The sequence below is a fragment of the Lepeophtheirus salmonis genome, chromosome 13 (genome assembly GCF_016086655.4).
Source record: "Lepeophtheirus salmonis chromosome 13, UVic_Lsal_1.4, whole genome shotgun sequence".
Taxonomy (NCBI): Eukaryota; Metazoa; Arthropoda; class Copepoda; order Siphonostomatoida; family Caligidae; genus Lepeophtheirus; species Lepeophtheirus salmonis.
Genome location: NC_052143.2, coordinates 47,101,910 through 47,118,791, shown reverse-complemented (window position 1 = coordinate 47,118,791; position 16,882 = coordinate 47,101,910). Strand labels below are relative to the sequence as shown.

At 29.7% G+C, this 16,882-nt stretch overlaps 3 protein-coding genes and 1 long non-coding RNA gene across 5 annotated transcripts; 2 read left to right on the top strand and 2 right to left on the bottom strand.

The window, feature by feature from the left end:
* Positions 1 to 482: 482 nt before the first annotated feature.
* LOC121128089 (lysozyme) lies at positions 483 to 2,408 on the bottom strand. The gene is made up of 5 exons (XM_040723655.2): positions 2,058 to 2,408; positions 1,397 to 1,707; positions 1,236 to 1,336; positions 1,066 to 1,180; positions 483 to 948 (listed from the first exon to the last, which is right to left on the bottom strand). Exons 2-5 carry the CDS (start codon positions 1,449 to 1,451, stop codon positions 719 to 721), a joined length of 501 nt encoding a protein of 166 aa, XP_040579589.1. The 5' UTR covers positions 1,452 to 1,707; positions 2,058 to 2,408; the 3' UTR covers positions 483 to 718.
* A 3,727-nt stretch (positions 2,409 to 6,135) lies between these two features.
* On the top strand, positions 6,136 to 7,566 carry LOC121127751 (splicing factor YJU2). The gene is made up of 2 exons (XM_040723233.2): positions 6,136 to 6,645; positions 6,729 to 7,566. The coding sequence occupies exons 1-2, from the start codon at positions 6,276 to 6,278 to the stop codon at positions 7,448 to 7,450; spliced, it is 1,092 nt and encodes a 363-aa protein (XP_040579167.1). The 5' UTR covers positions 6,136 to 6,275; the 3' UTR covers positions 7,451 to 7,566.
* Positions 7,478 to 9,782, bottom strand: LOC121127750 (uncharacterized). 2 transcript variants are annotated; one of them, XM_040723230.2, is made up of 6 exons: positions 9,310 to 9,782; positions 9,097 to 9,249; positions 8,761 to 9,018; positions 8,495 to 8,706; positions 8,218 to 8,435; positions 7,478 to 8,149 (listed from the first exon to the last, which is right to left on the bottom strand). In XM_040723230.2, exons 1-6 carry the CDS (start codon positions 9,517 to 9,519, stop codon positions 7,530 to 7,532), a joined length of 1,671 nt encoding a protein of 556 aa, XP_040579164.1. In that variant the 5' UTR covers positions 9,520 to 9,782; the 3' UTR covers positions 7,478 to 7,529. The 2 variants fall into 2 exon arrangements, with proteins under 2 accessions (XP_040579164.1, XP_040579165.1); XM_040723231.2 differs by having other exon boundaries at positions 7,478 to 8,102; positions 9,310 to 9,723.
* LOC139906926 (uncharacterized) lies at positions 9,443 to 10,904 on the top strand. The gene is made up of 3 exons (XR_011783140.1): positions 9,443 to 9,537; positions 10,116 to 10,232; positions 10,288 to 10,904. It is a non-coding gene; the product is annotated as an uncharacterized lncRNA (long non-coding RNA).
* The last annotated feature ends 5,978 nt before the right edge of the window (positions 10,905 to 16,882 follow it).

The following is a 16,882-nucleotide window of genomic DNA, read 5'->3' as shown; positions in this document are numbered from 1 at the left end:
ACAAAAATTTATATGACCTTTGCATAATCGTTAATAACTAACTAAAAAATATGATATGATGTCAATTAAATTCTGCATCTTTAAGTATAAAAATTATTATTCTTTTAAAAACTCTCGATGAAAAGTTATTTAAAGAGAAACAAAGGATCAACGGTTATTGAAATACCGATGTTCGGTTTATTCAATATGGACAAAAGGGGACGTCAACTACCTAATATGATCTTCAAAACTGTGTGAGACAAAACTTTAAATGTTTCCACTGTTTCTTATGCTTTAATTTCCACCTTTTTATTAATATCAATAATAATATTGCAACTTTACAAAGCGCTTCTTTATAAAGATAAATAAATGGTAGTTTAGCTTTTAACACTTCTTTAAATTTTTTAAACATTATTTAATTCGAAAAGGCCTGCTTTAAATCCATCCATAAACTTTCTTTTTCTATAATATTTTTCATGATAACAAAAATATGCAAAATCCCATTCCTTATTCAATATTTTTATAATATCAATAAAAGCACTCCTTTTAAGCTTCAATCATATTGAATACCACAAGGTAAAGCAAAACTAAATTAAATTGTCCAAGTAATTATGAATTCAAAAACAATCCTTGTTTTTATGGCACATAAAACCACATTATTTGATAATGAAAATTAGATAGTAAGTCAAAATAGTAACAGTTGATATAATAAACTAAATTCTTCAGACTGAATCTCTTTTCAAAGACTTCCCCCACTTGATAATATATTGTCTTTGCATTCTGTAAAAAACATTCCGTAGTCAGTGTTGTCAATATTGTTTCCACAGTTCCATCCACCGTTTTTATGTATCATAGCAAAGTCCTCGCATGTCTCAACTTGATCCCCATTACAATCCTTTTGGAATCGATTTACGTAGGAACGAATGGTTTTTGCAGCACATGCTATATCATTAGCACAATTTATGTATGCTAAAATTAGAAAAAATTATTGAGGCAAAAATATTAAATAATTTAAGATAGATTTTATAACTTCTTTTTTATTGCACTCAGACATCACTAAATTTAAAAAAAAAATGATCATTTTACCTGTAGGGGATGATGGATTATCACCATTCAATGCACATGCTCCAGCATCAAGCCAAAAAGGTTTTGAAATCAGAAATGGACCACAAAGAGAATTCCCGCTAATACAACCAATAGTCTAATAATGAATCAATGCACAATAGAGTTAATTTATCAATGACTTGAAGCCTTACTTGATTGCAAGAAGAACTGGCTTGACATATACACCCCATGCAGTTATTAGTCACAGCCGAGTTGGAATCATCGCAAACGTAATCGTCTTCCGCAAAAATAACTATGATATAACATTATTTATATGGGAATAATTTATTTGAGAAAACTGTAGGTTTCTTACCAGTTGCAAATAATACTATCGCGGCAGAAATGAGTATTTTGCTATATGTCCTCATGGTTTGATGATATTTACTTAAGTGAAACCATTTTTCTTATTTTTTATCTTATAAGTATTCTATGTATCGTGGATGAGCTAACCGCTATAAATAGATATCAAATTCTTAGAACGCTCGCCTTCGAGACATGAGGAGGGGCACCTTGTCTTGTATGCAAACATAACAATCAAGTACATACTTTTTTGGTTTTTTTTTTTTTTGAATTCCAAAGAATCAACGGTAAATCCTCTCATAGATCACAAACACATTTCTCTAGCTAGAAAATCATTAATTGATTATTATGTGATTCAATTCAATAAACACACTTAAAGTATGGGTATATAATAAATTGTGTTAAATTCCAAAAATAATTATTAATATCAAAATATAGCATTCTTCATATTCTTACAATTGATGCTTCTTAAAAAGACAAACGAGTCACAAATATAAATCAACAGGAATTGAGGGATATTTTGATTATATTATTATCCAATGAAAATAATATACATAATTGCAAGATTAATATAAATAAAATTAACCTTAGTAATAGATGAAAATAAGATGATAATGCATGAATTAAATAGTATAGTAATTAATGGATTATGCAAGGATTTTTGTGGTTTCTACCTGAATATTTGTTTTTATTTCCCAAAGCTGTTATCATTGTTCTTTTATTCTTAAAGAGAGAGCACATAAGTATAAACTATAAATTGATCACTAGTGCATGAAGTAACAGAGGTGTCCACATGGGTGGGCTGGAGGAGCTTGATAAATTTGTCTCTTCTATAAAAATGAAGCCCTCTCCAAAATGCAATCCAATGGACGCCCCCGAGTAATACTGATGAAATGTTACAGTTATAAATGTAAAACCTTGCTGGACTCGGAGTAGAATTGAGGATCGACATCGGAGTAAATCCTGCCTATATCTTTGCTTGATACAAACTGGGGCGTGTAAAAATTTCTCTTTATCTCATAGCTGCTACATCTAATTAAATAAAACGTCATGACAGCCTATGCTACTCTTCTCCCAAATATTATTCTCAGATGACCTCGTTATTTTTTAGTTTCTTTTTTATTTATATTATTTGATATTATTTACAACGTACATAGTGATCTTCCCTGCATAATGACAGTATTATTTGTATTAAGAAACAGTAAATTTAATTAATAAATACTACTGCAGAATATAATTTGAATTATTTTTGAATTCGTATGTTCAAATTTATATTCCATGAAGCGTTTTAATATTATTATTTTGTCTGTGTTGATTTTTGTAAGAAAGAAACTCAAAAAGCCTATTAATAAGTACTAACATATCAATAAAGAAAATTTCACATGAGCAAATGTGTTAATGAATTTGTTTTGATAGATCATTATGTATCTCATTGAGTATATTAAAGTTAATGTTGGAAAGACAATCCCAGATTACCATCCAGATTGATACCCATTAATACAATATTAGACTAATTATAAAACTTATGTGATAAAATATATTCCCACCATCCAGTAATAAGATAGGTTATAGGCTAAATTTTTTATCTGAATTGCCTTTTATGAGATAAAACAAGTAACATATTATTAAATATGGAAATACTGGGAAAAAATAAAGTAAGTGCAATAACCACAACTTTGATCATTTAGAAAATATATATGGTAATATTGTTCGAGTGGCATGTCAACTATTGATATTTGAGTTTGAATAATAATACGTCATACTACTGATGATTTTTATAATGGATATTAGTATTATAACTACTAAATATTCAAGTATTAATGTTAAACTACGTGTAAAGTATTACGTAGTTCATGGTGATTACTGATTTGGATAGATCTTAACCATTAAGCATTCGGATATATGAATTCCCTCATCCTTCCCCTTTCTAGGAGTTCACACTTTTTCTATTTCAAAGATATCCAATCGTCAAAGTTAAATCTGGTATTAACTATCATATACGAGAAGGATTTTCCTGTATTGCTCGAGTTATTAGGTGATTAGGTGAACTTTGGTTGAATAATATAGATAAGGATTCCAAGTGATTAAAGTAATATGAAACGCCGGATGTTAAAAAAAATAACCCAAAATTAACGTGGTCACCCCTACAATTTGAAGAATTTTTAGAAAAAGAGAAGCCTAACTGTCATGAAGCTTCATTAAATTAGCTGCTATTAGATTAATTAAATAAACACAACCCCCACTCCGTAGCTAGAAATAATATAGGGAGAGTAAGGATGCTTACTACGGAGGAGACATGATACACTGCCAATAGCTTTAAAATGTAAAGTTATCAAACCACCCTGTTCTTATAAAATTGAAGATCTTCCTTTGTTTATTAAATCAACATAAAACACGGCTTTCCTAATGATTACAGTTAGAGAGAATTTCGACATTGAAATTTTGGACCCTAAAACTAAACATTTTAGTTCAATTTTTTTTTTTTTATTAAATGTCATGTGATTCCAACACTATGGAGTAGACTTGGTACACCCCATTTTTATTATATATCATCGTAGTATATTTATATATAATAATTAATTATACAATTTTTTTTGTGTAATTTCATGATATACTTTAATTATCAAACACAGTAAATAGTAAAAAAAATATTTTTTAAATTTTATTATTAGCTATGCTCTATTTCTGTAAATGTTTTATTTGTTATCTTATATTTGTAATTATAAGTATTACATCATGCTGACAAACTGTAATAAAAAGTAAAATATGTACTTGGCGAAGACGATTGACACAAATTGTATATTGAAAATAAAAATATATTTATTATATAAAATGTAATTTATACCTTTAAATATCCTGATTATTCATACAATGTTTTGTATCCAAATGTATCCTATAGTATCTGCAATACAAAAAAAAAAGAATATTTTGACCTTCATATGCAAAAATTTTACAAATTCATAACGACATTAATCAGCAATTTCTTCCAAAATCAATCGCTTACTTTCTTAACAATTCTTCAGTTGAATTACTAGCTGGTTCAAAAAGTATAAAATCAAAATTATATTTAAGTAATTGCTAAAAGTTGTAATATTTTGTAGACTTCATCCCTTCATTAGTAGCATAGCCTTACCCCTCTCCCCCACCGGCACGATTTTATTATTTATTATTTCCTCAATCAACAACACTACATCTCAACCTCAAGTTTAAAAATTATATCAGCGTCTTTAATGGTATATTATAGAAATTAAAACACTTAATCCTTAAATGGATATTAAATGGAACTTAATCAATCGCAAGGGCGTCCAGAGGGGTTGTACCCCCCTCCAAATGTATCTTGATAAAATAAAAATAAATAACTCAGGTCATTTGATAAAATCAAGGCATGAGGAAAAAATCTAATTTTATTAAAAAACTATTTCCCCCCCCCCCAATAAAATCATACAGATGCCCCTAAATCAGAATAATTTTTTTGAGATCTTGACTTGATATACAGATTCATAAATAATAGTGAAGGACAGATTAATTACTGGAGTTGGTTTTCCCGGTGTTACCGTAAAAGAAAGACCGTAAAATTTTAAGAATAATTCTCATGTTGGTTTTATGTGTATTAGTATACAAATATATAAGCACTATGTAGGTAAACTTATTTCACGTGATGAGGAATAAGTTACTTTCTATCAAATATGTCTTCTGCCTAGTTGTCTTATTTATCTTAGCCTAAGCAATATGTATTAAAAATTTGTTGAGATATCGTTATACAAACTTATCTCCATATTGTATACAATCAATTAACTATTACAACGCACATGGTTAGATATTTTTCTCTAATTATCCTAGTTATCTAATTACCCTAATCGATAAAAAAAAACATTAGTGCAAATTTACACACCTCATAGGGATTTTGAGTACATATGACTGATTCATTTCAAATATCACTGTTTATCATTACAATTCAGTTGTATACAATGCAAATTTTATGTCCTTTTTTTTTTTTTTTTGCTAAAAGCCATTTGATGGAGTTTAATTAAGATTGATTGGAAACGTATCCATTTTATGTTGTAAAAATATCAACTTTGAGCCCCCGTGAGGTCACAATTTTGATTTTGTTCATTTTGGGGGCTAAACAACCTAGTTTTATAACAATTAAAACCCTTTCTTCATTGATATTAATGAAAATAGTGAACTATTGGATGTCAAAACTGTACCACCAAATAGAAGGACTTATACCTGAAATGTATTAAAAATATTTTATTACATCATTATCCGATGACGTTTCCTTGTTGTAGATACAAATAACTGTTATAATGGAAAGAACCGATATTTTTCTCTAACTATCTTACTTTTCTCGTCCCGATTTATCAAAAAAAATAAAAAAGTTTTATTCAAATCTAGCCCTTTTTAGAGATTGTCAGTATTGATTACTTTAATTTTATTATAGCATCAGTGTTTAAAATTGTTATCAAGTAGTATTCTATGCAAGTGATTTTTTAATCATTAAGCCATTTGGTGGAGTTTAATTAAGATTTATTGGAAATTTGTCTATTGTATGTATTAAAAATAAGAACTTTGAGCTCCCAAGATGTCATAGTTATGATACTAGTGAAAATGCTCTATTATGCATGAAGTTAATTTTGAATCCGTATATTATAATACAATGTATGATAGATAACTTGTCACGGTCTCCCCTATAATTTTCTGTTTTCGTTATTTACGGAACTTATTAGTTCCACGAAACCTTTTTATTATTGCTAATCAGTGACGTCATATATAAACAAATAGTATTTTTACTTTGTTCAGAATCAGGGTTCGCTTCACAAATAATTAATAAAAGTAGTTTTTATTAATAATTAATACTTAATAGTATAAGTTTTTTGTTAAAATAAGCAAAAATGTCGGAAAGAAAGGTGTTAAACAAGTACTATCCTCCGGATTTCGATCCCTCCAAGATCCCCCGCTCAAAGATACCGCGAAACAAGACGTTTACCATACGTTTGATGGCTCCGTGTAATATGCGATGTTCCACTTGTGGCGAATACATTTACAAAGGTCGCAAATTCAATGCTAGAAAGGAAGATGTGGATGAAATGAATCATTTAGGACTGAGGATCTATCGATTTTACATTAAGTGTACGGCATGTCTAAGTGAAATCAGTTTCAGAACAGACCCAGAAAACACAGACTACGTCCTTGAGGCCGGAGCTACCAGAAACTTTGAGGCTCTTGCTAAAGCGGAGAAGCAGGCAGAGCTTGAGGATAAAGGTGCGCTACTCCTCTATTACTTTTTAGTACTAGCTATTAATACAAACTGATCCTTTCAAATAAATACAATCTTCTACTTATAGCTTATCAGGAAGAACTCAAAAACAATCCCATGAAGCTCCTTGAAGAACGTACAGAAGCCTCCAAAAATGAAATGGAACGGATGGAAGCCCTTGAAGAACTTCGAGAACTCAACAAAAGAGAACTTAAAATTAACTTTGATAACATGTTGGGAACGTATGAGAAGCAACGAACAGAAGAGATTGCCATGTCTGAACGCGAAGATGAGGAATTTGTTCGCTCTGTTTTTGGACGCAATTCTCATGATGAAGTTGTCAAGCGAATCTATGAAGAGGACATAAAGGAAGATGAGAGTGAGCCCAAGTTCAAGGTCCCCAAAGTTGAAAAAGTAACGGATTTCCTTGCTCAGCCCGAAAATGATACAGAGATTAAAAAAGAGGCTTGGCAAAAGAGCATTGGAAGTTTGTCAAGTAAGAAAAAAGGAATTGGGGTTTTGGTAAAGAAAAAAACTCCAGAAATAAAAAAAGAACCCCAAGAGGTCCCTCCAATAAACACTGAGGGTGTAACAGTGAAGAAAGAGGAAAACCAAGATTCATCATCTTCACAGACGAGCCAAAATACGGAAAGTAAGAAGGTATCTCATGAGTTACCTAAACTTAACGCAGAAGTTGTTACGGTAAAGAAAGAGGAGAACGTGAAGTCATCTACTTCACATGCAATAGGATTGGGTTCCTTAGGCCTTTTAGGCAATTATTCAGACTCTGATGGAAGTGATTCCAATTAATAAATATTAATGTTTTCATAAGAACAATTTTGTTTTGTTTTTTATTTTCCTATTTTATATTATGTAAATGTTCTATAAATTAAATTGTGTCATCATGATCAATGACCAAGTCATAATTGCGACTCTGTGCTTCACTTTTGATTCCTACGATTTGATCATGTGTGATTTTCCCCCACCGTGCTAATTTCCCTATATATTTGAGATTCGTACAGTTTTGAATTACGAGGTTTGCTGCATGAACGGATAGTTTCCCCGCACCAGATCCTATTTCAAAGTGTTCTAGATGGAGCAAGGGATTCCATTCAAAAATGGATTGTAATAGTTGCTCTTCAATGTCATTACGATACTGATCAAAGATTAATTTTTTCAGTTCCAAAGCATGAGCTAAACAGTATTTCGCTATACAGAGATGTACTGGACTAAGTAATAAGAAGCTCAAGTTTTGTAGTTTTTTGAAATATCTTTCAGGAACATAAATTTTTTCTGGACGAGTGAGGTCATCTATAGTTTTTTTGTCTCCATTCGAAAGTTGAAAATGACAACAAGTAAAGGAGAGGACCTCAAGGTTTAAGCAATGCTCACCCATTGTTTTGATTGCATTTATGTTAAGTTCGTCCACAGAAGTTAGTTCCATTCGGAGCAATTGCCATCCCTGTATGTATATGAATTGAAAGAATAGATGGCTGTAAAAATTAGCTCCTAATTATATTTAAGTACAATTAATTAGTCATATCAAACTTATCGATAATTATTTTTTATTTAATTACCAATCAGTCTGATATCCGTTAATTGGTCCAAACCAATAAGAGCTGATAAATAGGATGATTCCTTTTCATCAAATCTGTAGTCATCTGGATAATATTTAATACGTAACTTCTTCACCTTGGGGCAATTTTGAATAAGAAACATGAGTTCTTTGGTTGCGATCCTTTCGCTTGAGTCAATTTCTACTAAATTCAAGAACTCTGGTACATTTACAACAGATCTGCAATATCCCGTATTCATTATGTAAAGAAATTGAAATAATGTCAAATAGTTGGTTACTTTCTATAAATTGAATTGTCATCAAAAATGGTTGTAAGCACAGATCCAAAACATTCACATCTTCCCAAACTTTTCAATTGAGGATTACTTCGAAGCATTTGAGCATATCCAACAGGGGATACATTCTGATTTTCATAGAGCTCTACGTATTGAAGTTTCCTACATTTGGATAACCATGAGAGAACTCGATCACCTATATCTGACGAATGAACCTATATTTAACTATGACAGTTTAAATACTATCTATATGATACCTGATAATATACCTTGAGAAGAATGAGATTAGGACAGTATTTTCCAACAGCTTGAAAGAAGTTATTTGAAACATTGGATACAGTTATACGAATAAGCTTTGGTAAAAAACGTAAAAACTCTCCCTCTTCTTGGTTATGTTCTGCTAAGAGTGAAAATTTTCCACAATTCCAATTTCCCAAGTTTAAAATTTCTAAATTATCCATGTCTATAAATCTGGATGATAGTTTACAGACAACTTTCCAGTGTAATTTCCATCGTGGGCCTAAGAACTATGTATATGAAGGGGGGAAATATAAATACTAAATACACATGTCATAAATGCAATTTAGCATTTTGATTATAATAACCTCTTTACTTATATTGATCTCTCGTACGAGTGGATGTCGAAGTACTTCAATCAAATCTAACTGTTCTTTTGTAAGGTTGTAACAATTCCTTTGAATGTGCATATCTGATTCTCCTCCATTCTCATATTGGTATTGAATCTCTGATAAAGCAATCTTTTTCGATAAATTGATTATGGAGGTTCAAAACAAAAATCAGTAATCCGATCTACTTACAAGAATTTCTTTAGTGATTAATTTATGAAAAATATGAACAGTGTCCTGAAAGAGATGAACTTGGAGATCTCTTATTAACTTTGCTTTGAATTGACGGTAGGATGGTTCATCTTTTTGGTCACAGATCAAATAAGAAGCCTCTTTAATAATCCCTCCAATGCTTCGTAAGGATAAATCCTGAAGAGTTCTTGGCTTTTTTCGTGCTGGCATCTTAGTTTAATTATTTAGGTATTTGTGAACATTATTTCTTTAATAATATGTGAATTAAGATACTCAATGCAAGCTAGCTTTCAGTTAATGTGTGTGGGAAGGGGGGGGGAGAGTGCTGTATAAGCGCTTTCACCTTGTTACGAACATACATACATACTGGCAATGCTAAATTGTAAGTATCAATTAAATATACTGTATTATACTGTGTATATGTGAATTACTCTAGTAGTCCTTGATGAAATATGTAAATAGCTTTTAATAATAGGATTACGTAACCTTTATATATCACGCAGTCTTTCCACGAAAAAAAAAAAAAAACAGAAAAAGGGGCCAAAATTATCTGTTAGTAGCCAAATAAGTCAGTGACACCAACTACTATTTATCTATTAAGAAATTCCTGACTATCATTGTCATATTATTTCTCCACAATTTTTAAAATGTTTATACCTATTTTTATACCTATATTTATACCTGTTCATAATATTAAAATCCTAAATTGTATTTTATTCGATACTGTTTAATATGTTGCTTGGTAATATTTTATTATAAGCGTAACTATACATTTTTATTTTTACATGTCCAAAATTTATGGATAGAAATATTAAGATGGTCAATATTGTATAAATATATGACAAAGGATCAACAAGAAATTATATTCCTGCCCTTTTGAAAACGGAGCATAAGTATAGTTATGAAAATCCTGTGTATAATCGGTAAGTTAAAAAATAATTAATAGGAATGTTTATAATGCTCATGACGTTTCATTAGATGCATTCATTAGATATGCTACAATCATCTGTGACAAGGGAGGAAGGACAAAAGGATATAAACAAGGACATTTGCTATAATTACTCCAATGTTGATGCCCAATTCTACTCTGAGTCCAACAAGGACTTACAGTTATAACTCCGCAACAAATCCTCAGGGTTACGTTCCGTCTTTTATGAGTACACACGAATGTTCAATCAGGTTTTGTATATTATTGAATTGATGAAGGAAATGATGTTCACTACTCAGGAATTAAATAATAATGACAACTACTGAGGAAAAGAAAATTCCTTCTTCAGACTACCAATTCCGAAAAAACGGGCCAGCTAAAAAATACACTAGATTTTCATTACTGACTACAAGTATATCATAACTTATGAATTATGATACATAGACTTGAACTTATTAACAGTGATGATATAGCAGGGAGTGCTTTAGTGAAGGAGTATACACCCTTTTGAAATTTTAAAAGTTGTTATACAAAAAATATTATTCCCGTGCATTCAATGGATTTCAATTATATCGGATTGAATAATAGTAGATAATATTTTATATATATATATATTCATATAATTATACTTCGATAAATTATCAATTAAGGCACCTTAAATTAAAAATCCTTTGTAGAATTATTGGGGAAAAATATTCATATAATAATTCCTAATGGTGCAGAAATTTCGCCTTCCCGTCTTTTGAAAATGACAAAATTAGATGGGATTAAACCTATGTTCAAAAAGGAAATAAGCATGCGCATCAAATACGCGCAACAATTAACTAATCAAGTAACTCATTCATATCCTATAGAAAAAAAAAAAAAAGTTAACTTATCACTAAAAATTTTATGAATCAACAATAGAGGCTTTAAATCATTATGGTAAAAATAACAGAGAATTGCAAAGTTACATCGAAACATTTTCATATATAATTAAGGGATGGCAGTAGAAAAACAATTTCTAACGATCGAAGAACACAAACATATTATCTAATTTCATTCAGACAACATTTATTGAAATTGAAATCAATATCTAGTAAACGCAACAGTTTATCCAATGAAACATTTCAAGCTGCAATTCACACAATTAAAGGATCGGCCTAGGACTTATCTCCTACATATAAAACACGTTAAGCTTATATTTCTCAGAAAATTAAATTATGATCCCTTGAAAAAGAGATTCGGAAGGTATCGTCAACATGGTGGTGGTAATTACTTTTTCAGTTGTAGACATTTTTTAGCAAAGAAATGGAATGAGGTCCTTATTGAAAATGGACATTAGGTCCTTAAGTTAATTAAAAGAAATTTTCCCATTCAACTCTTCTTTACAAAACGAGGAAGATGATTCATAAACATTTTTATGAAGGATTTCTCATATAGATATCACAGACTTGGATGAAATTGCCAGAATATAAAATGGAATTTATTACGTCAGCGGATTTATAACCATTAGCATAATAAAAAGTTTACAACATGTAAACATTATGTTGAATTGGTCTGTTCATCAGAAAAAGATCTTATTTATGTCTATAAACTGGGACACATTATATCTTAAATTCATTTTTGGATACCATGGATAGAGAAAAGACCAACAGATGTCATGTACTTGACTACAATTCATCTTCATCAAATATTACAGAAATTTTTTCAAATAGATTATATAAGAAACACATTATTTACATTTAAAAATTCAATACATGCATTTGTTGTTACTGTAAATACTTTAATTAAAAAAGAAGAACATTTATCTTGGATAGTAATGACAGCAAAATGTAAAATAATACAAATTTAATAACTTTTCAGATAAAATATCTTGTACAATATATACAATTTGTTTGTAATTTTTTTTTGTACGAAATGAACAGACAACATCATTATGCTAGAAAAAGAAATAATTTATCAAATTAAAGTAAGTCTGCTAAATGAATTAATAAGCTTCGATCATTAAATTAATAAATTTCGATTGAGTTCCTATTTATAAATAAATAAATATGCCAAGTAATGAATTTGTTGATTATAAAAATATTCAGAAGTTGATGATTGAATCCCACCCATATTTAATTAAGCTCTTGGGTTCTAAAATTTAAACATTTATTTTAAGATTAGTATATAATAATATATTGGAATTGTAATACTAAAAGTATTACAATTCCACATTCCTTGACATCGTCATAATTAGATAATCATAATATGGACGCAGCTCAAACATGATTCAATGGACGTTTAAAATTAAATACTATGCCATTGACGTTAATCCGTCTCTGTTAAGTATTATATTTAATGAACAATTATAAATTATGATAATATTTGAAAAACGACCTACGGAGGAAAAAATAAGTAATTTAATGGCTTGCCGATTTTGTAAGTTTGCCCACTGACAAAGAAAAGAACGGTTTATAATTTTAATGGTAGGTTTATTTTAACAGCGAGGGACATTTGATTATATGAATAAAACAAAAGTGTTTGGAGAAATAAAAATCCCCACCGTCAAGAATGGGGCTAGAAACATTATGTTTTGGGAGGTTTTTTCTGCGAAGGGGAGATGACAACTTCAGCACATCGAAGGGAGGATGGACCATCCTCGAAGAAATCTTGGGTGATAACCTGTAGGGAACTGAAAATGGATCTTTTAGCACGGCAATGACCCAAAAATTACGACCATGGGAACAAAAGAGTGACTAAAAAAGAAGAAGCACATTAAGGTCATGGAGTGGCCTGTCCAGTCTCTAGACGGCAACCTCATCGAAAATTTTTATAAGTGGGATAACTTACAAAATCAACAAGATATCAAATAATTATTTTTCTAAGCTGTAGATTGATATTAATAGTCATAGTGAATACGACCTATTACATTCAACCATAGAATTTTAAGAATGGAGTTTTTCTTACCCATTATGAGTCAAAATGATTCTCGTTGAAAGTAATATCATATATATTATCATTTTTTCTCCCAAAATGTTATTAACCAACAATAAATTAAGAATTATTCTCACACAAATAAAATAGACAATACACTTACTAAAAAAATATAACACGAGTTTTTGAATATTAGCCTATGTAAAATATAATGCAGATTCAAGTGCTAAAGTACTCCTGTATATAAGTCCGTTTTTTCTTTTCTTTTCCTTAGCAGTTGTCATTATTATTTAATTCCGAGTAGTGAACTTCCTTTTCAAAATACTAATAGATTCAATTATATTCAAAACCTGAATGAACATTCGTGTGTGCTCATAAAAGACATCAGAATAATTCTTGCCTATACTTTTGTTTAATTCCTTCTCTTTCTCCTCCCTTGTTGCAGCTGATCTCCACCAAAACATTCCTCAAATGTCAAGGTTACCATGTTGATTTTCAGTATTTTTATGAACTTACCGATTATAAACAGGATTTTTATCACAAGTACAATACTTATACTCTGTTTTCAAATGGGCAAGAATACAAATTCATATTGATTCCTTGTCGTATATTTTTATATATTGACCATTTTATTATTTCTATGAAGAAATATTGGCTTTTATATAAAAATAAAAGTATATTTTATAATAATATTTTATAAAACAGTATGGAATAAAATACTATGTATATTGAAATATATTTAATTAATTCATTTAAAAATTGTGAAGAAATAATATGACAATGATAGTCTTGGATAAATAAGAGGTAAATAGTAGTTGGTATGATTTGCTTATTAGGCTAAGTACCAGATGTTTTAGGGCCTTTCTTCTATTTATTTTTGGAGAAAAGGTTGTGTGGTTCAATAAAAGTAACGATTTTGATTATAAATTATTTCCTTGTCTGTATGTATCAAAAAAAAAAAAAAAAAATAGTAAATACCATTGAATTTACCTAGCTATGGGCCATGTTTATCATTAAAAAAAATAACAATGGAGAGAGAGAGATTAATTAATCATTTAAAATTTGTTGCCTAGTCGATTTAAGATGAGTAGTAAGTATTTTGCTTACAAGTGATTTTGCAAAAAAATGATCGGAATAAATGTATTTTTTCAAAAAAAAAAAAAAATCAATGCATAATGTAATAGTTCCTGGAGTCTCATTGAATTCTTTGTTGCTATGATGGCTGTAACTTGCCAGTTTTAATCGACTTAATGGTTTTCCTCTTCATATTTATACTATGGTTCAATGAACTATTTTTCTATATATTTATGACTAGTATATATATATTTTTCGATAATACTGATGAACAAAATTAGACATTTTATATGTCTCAAGGTCAAATGCCCCTGAATTCAAATATGGATTTGTGTCATAGTCGATTTGAGATAAGGTCATTAAATCGGTACTTTATTTACCGATTTGAGAATATGTAAATGATATGAACAATGAAGAAAGGGTCATTTCTTTTTGTGTAGAAAAAACCTGTTATACAAAGGGGTTAAAAAATTATGAAATTTTTAGATCCGCTCTTTTTTAAATTGCTACTTGAAAATAACTTTTTATTTACCAAAGCTGTCATCATTAGTGTTTTATTTTGTAGAGAGAACAATAATTATATAAGTAAGACGAAGAGAAATTTTGAGTATTACTTGTGAAGATATAGGGAAGAGTGAGGATACATGTTACACAAAATCATTAATTTTTTTAAGCTGTCATAAGTTTTAAATTTAAAAGATAATTCAACGCCCGGGCAACATGACATGGGTGGTTAGTCACCTAAGACAAATAATTCCAAAGTATATTTGATTGAATGCAATTGGTGTTTTCGAAATATTTATATATTAGAATTATATATATAATAAAAATGGGCTGTAATAAGTCTACTTCATAGTGTTGGAATCAGAATAAATGATGTGAGCTGAATATTGAAACTAATAATATATTACAAGTATGTTAATTAATTGAACAACATACTAGACTATGATATTTAATATAATAGAATTAAAATCTCATGTTTTATAATAAAAATATATTTCAACAAACACTTACCTATAATTTTAACTTTCTGTTTCAAAAATTTCTTTGTCAAAATTCTCTATAGCTGTAATCATTAGGAAAGCCGTGTTTTATGTTGATTTGATAAAAAACAAATGAAGATCTTCAATTTTATAAGAACAGGATGGTTTGATAACTTTACATTTTAAAGTTATTGGCAGTGTATCATGTCTCCTCCGTAGTAAGCATCCTTACTCTACCTATATTATTTTTAGCTACGGAGTGGGGTTTGTGTTTATTTAATTCATCTAATTGCAGCTAATTTAATAAAGCTTCATGACAGTTAAGCTTCTCTTTTTCTAAAAATTCTTCAAATTGTAGGGGTGAACACGTTAAGTTAGATCAATTGATAAAGTGTCATGACCATAGATGAAAATAATAATATAATGGAAGAGGGCATGGCTAATTTGTAGTTGCTACCTGAACTTCTATTTATTTTGTATTTTCCTAAATTGTTTTCATTATTTCTATATTCTTGATTAGAGAACATATAACTTACAAGTATAAAGTAATCACTAGAGTGTGAAAAACAAAGAGTAACACAGAGGATTTGTTGCAGAGTTATAGGTATAAGTTTTTGTTGAACTCGGACTATGATTGAAGATCGACTTCGGAATAACTCTTGCCCATATCATTCCTATATGATTATCCCCATCGTTGTAATGAATGATTAAATTTAAACTTTGCATGAGTCGGTGGAAAATAATAATTACATAGACTTTTATTGTTCGTTTGTCTCTGGTGTTCCACTTGAAAAAAAAAAAAAAAAAAAAAAAAAAAAGGAGTGAACAGAAGTCAAACGTAATTCACAATGAATCTTTTGTTGGTACATAAATAAAAAAGAAGCTCTCATTATGGGTTTTATTCTATTTGAAAAATGTTTTAAGTACTGTGTGCAAATATGAAACCCAATACTACATTTTTTCATTAAACTCAAGTGGCATTACTCAACACTTGGTTCTGCATAGTTCATAATGTATTTGTGAATTTAGTGGGAGAGAAGTATATGGAAATTTATACTTCTACTCCTATGTTCACCTTCGATTTATCTACTTCTCTTACTTCTTATTCGAATATTAATAATGTAAATTCGTTAAACAGGTATAGCAGGGTAATCTAAGCTGTAGACTAGGACAATGGTGACTCTCTATATAGGGTTGGGGAAACCGTAGATAAAAATAACATTTTTGAGATTATAAAAGAAACAACGGTTGGGGTGACATTTTTTATTTTTTATTTTCTGTAGATTCTTTAATATATCGCCGTAGTGTAAACATCTCCCTCTGCATTCAACTTCTATTTATTAATTAAGAAATTTTAAACTATCCATTTTATATTATTCCTTTACAATTTTCCAAAAGAATTACATACAATATATATATATTTAATAATATTGAAATCCTAAATAGTATTTTATTCCATACTGTAATACAGGTGTGCGCGTCTAAAACTGAACACTCCTGTAAATTTTACGCCATACTCATATTTGTGATTTTATTGAGTTGAAACCGGTTTATACTTCGAGGCAAGGGTCTTGACTAGTTATCGAGAAAACTCCAGCAAAATCTAAATAGCAACAGTGAAACAACAGTCGATAATATGTAGAGACGTCGAGGACAAGAGAGGCAAGGTCACCGTCAGCGGCCTCTCCAG

What these genes read in the sequence shown, in the direction of transcription:
- LOC121128089 (XM_040723655.2), bottom strand. Translation starts at nt 1,451, where the DNA reads ATGAGGACATATAGCAAAATACTCATTTCTGCCGCGATAGTATTATTT. An exon ending in CCAGTTCTTCTTGCAATCAA is followed by an intron (nt 1,181 to 1,235) that starts GTAAGGCTTCAA and finishes ATTCATTATTAG; the next exon opens with ACTATTGGTTGTATTAGCGG. An exon ending in TAATCCATCATCCCCTACAG is followed by an intron (nt 949 to 1,065) that starts GTAAAATGATCA and finishes TTCTAATTTTAG; the next exon opens with CATACATAAATTGTGCTAAT.
- LOC121127750 (XM_040723230.2), bottom strand. Translation starts at nt 9,519, where the DNA reads ATGCCAGCACGAAAAAAGCCAAGAACTCTTCAGGATTTATCCTTACGA. An exon ending in AGATCAATATAAGTAAAGAG is followed by an intron (nt 9,019 to 9,096) that starts GTTATTATAATC and finishes TCATATACATAG; the next exon opens with TTCTTAGGCCCACGATGGAA. An exon ending in GACAATTCAATTTATAGAAA is followed by an intron (nt 8,436 to 8,494) that starts GTAACCAACTAT and finishes GGGATATTGCAG; the next exon opens with ATCTGTTGTAAATGTACCAG.
- LOC121127751 (XM_040723233.2), top strand. Translation starts at nt 6,276, where the DNA reads ATGTCGGAAAGAAAGGTGTTAAACAAGTACTATCCTCCGGATTTCGAT. An exon ending in GGCAGAGCTTGAGGATAAAG is followed by an intron (nt 6,646 to 6,728) that starts GTGCGCTACTCC and finishes TTCTACTTATAG; the next exon opens with CTTATCAGGAAGAACTCAAA.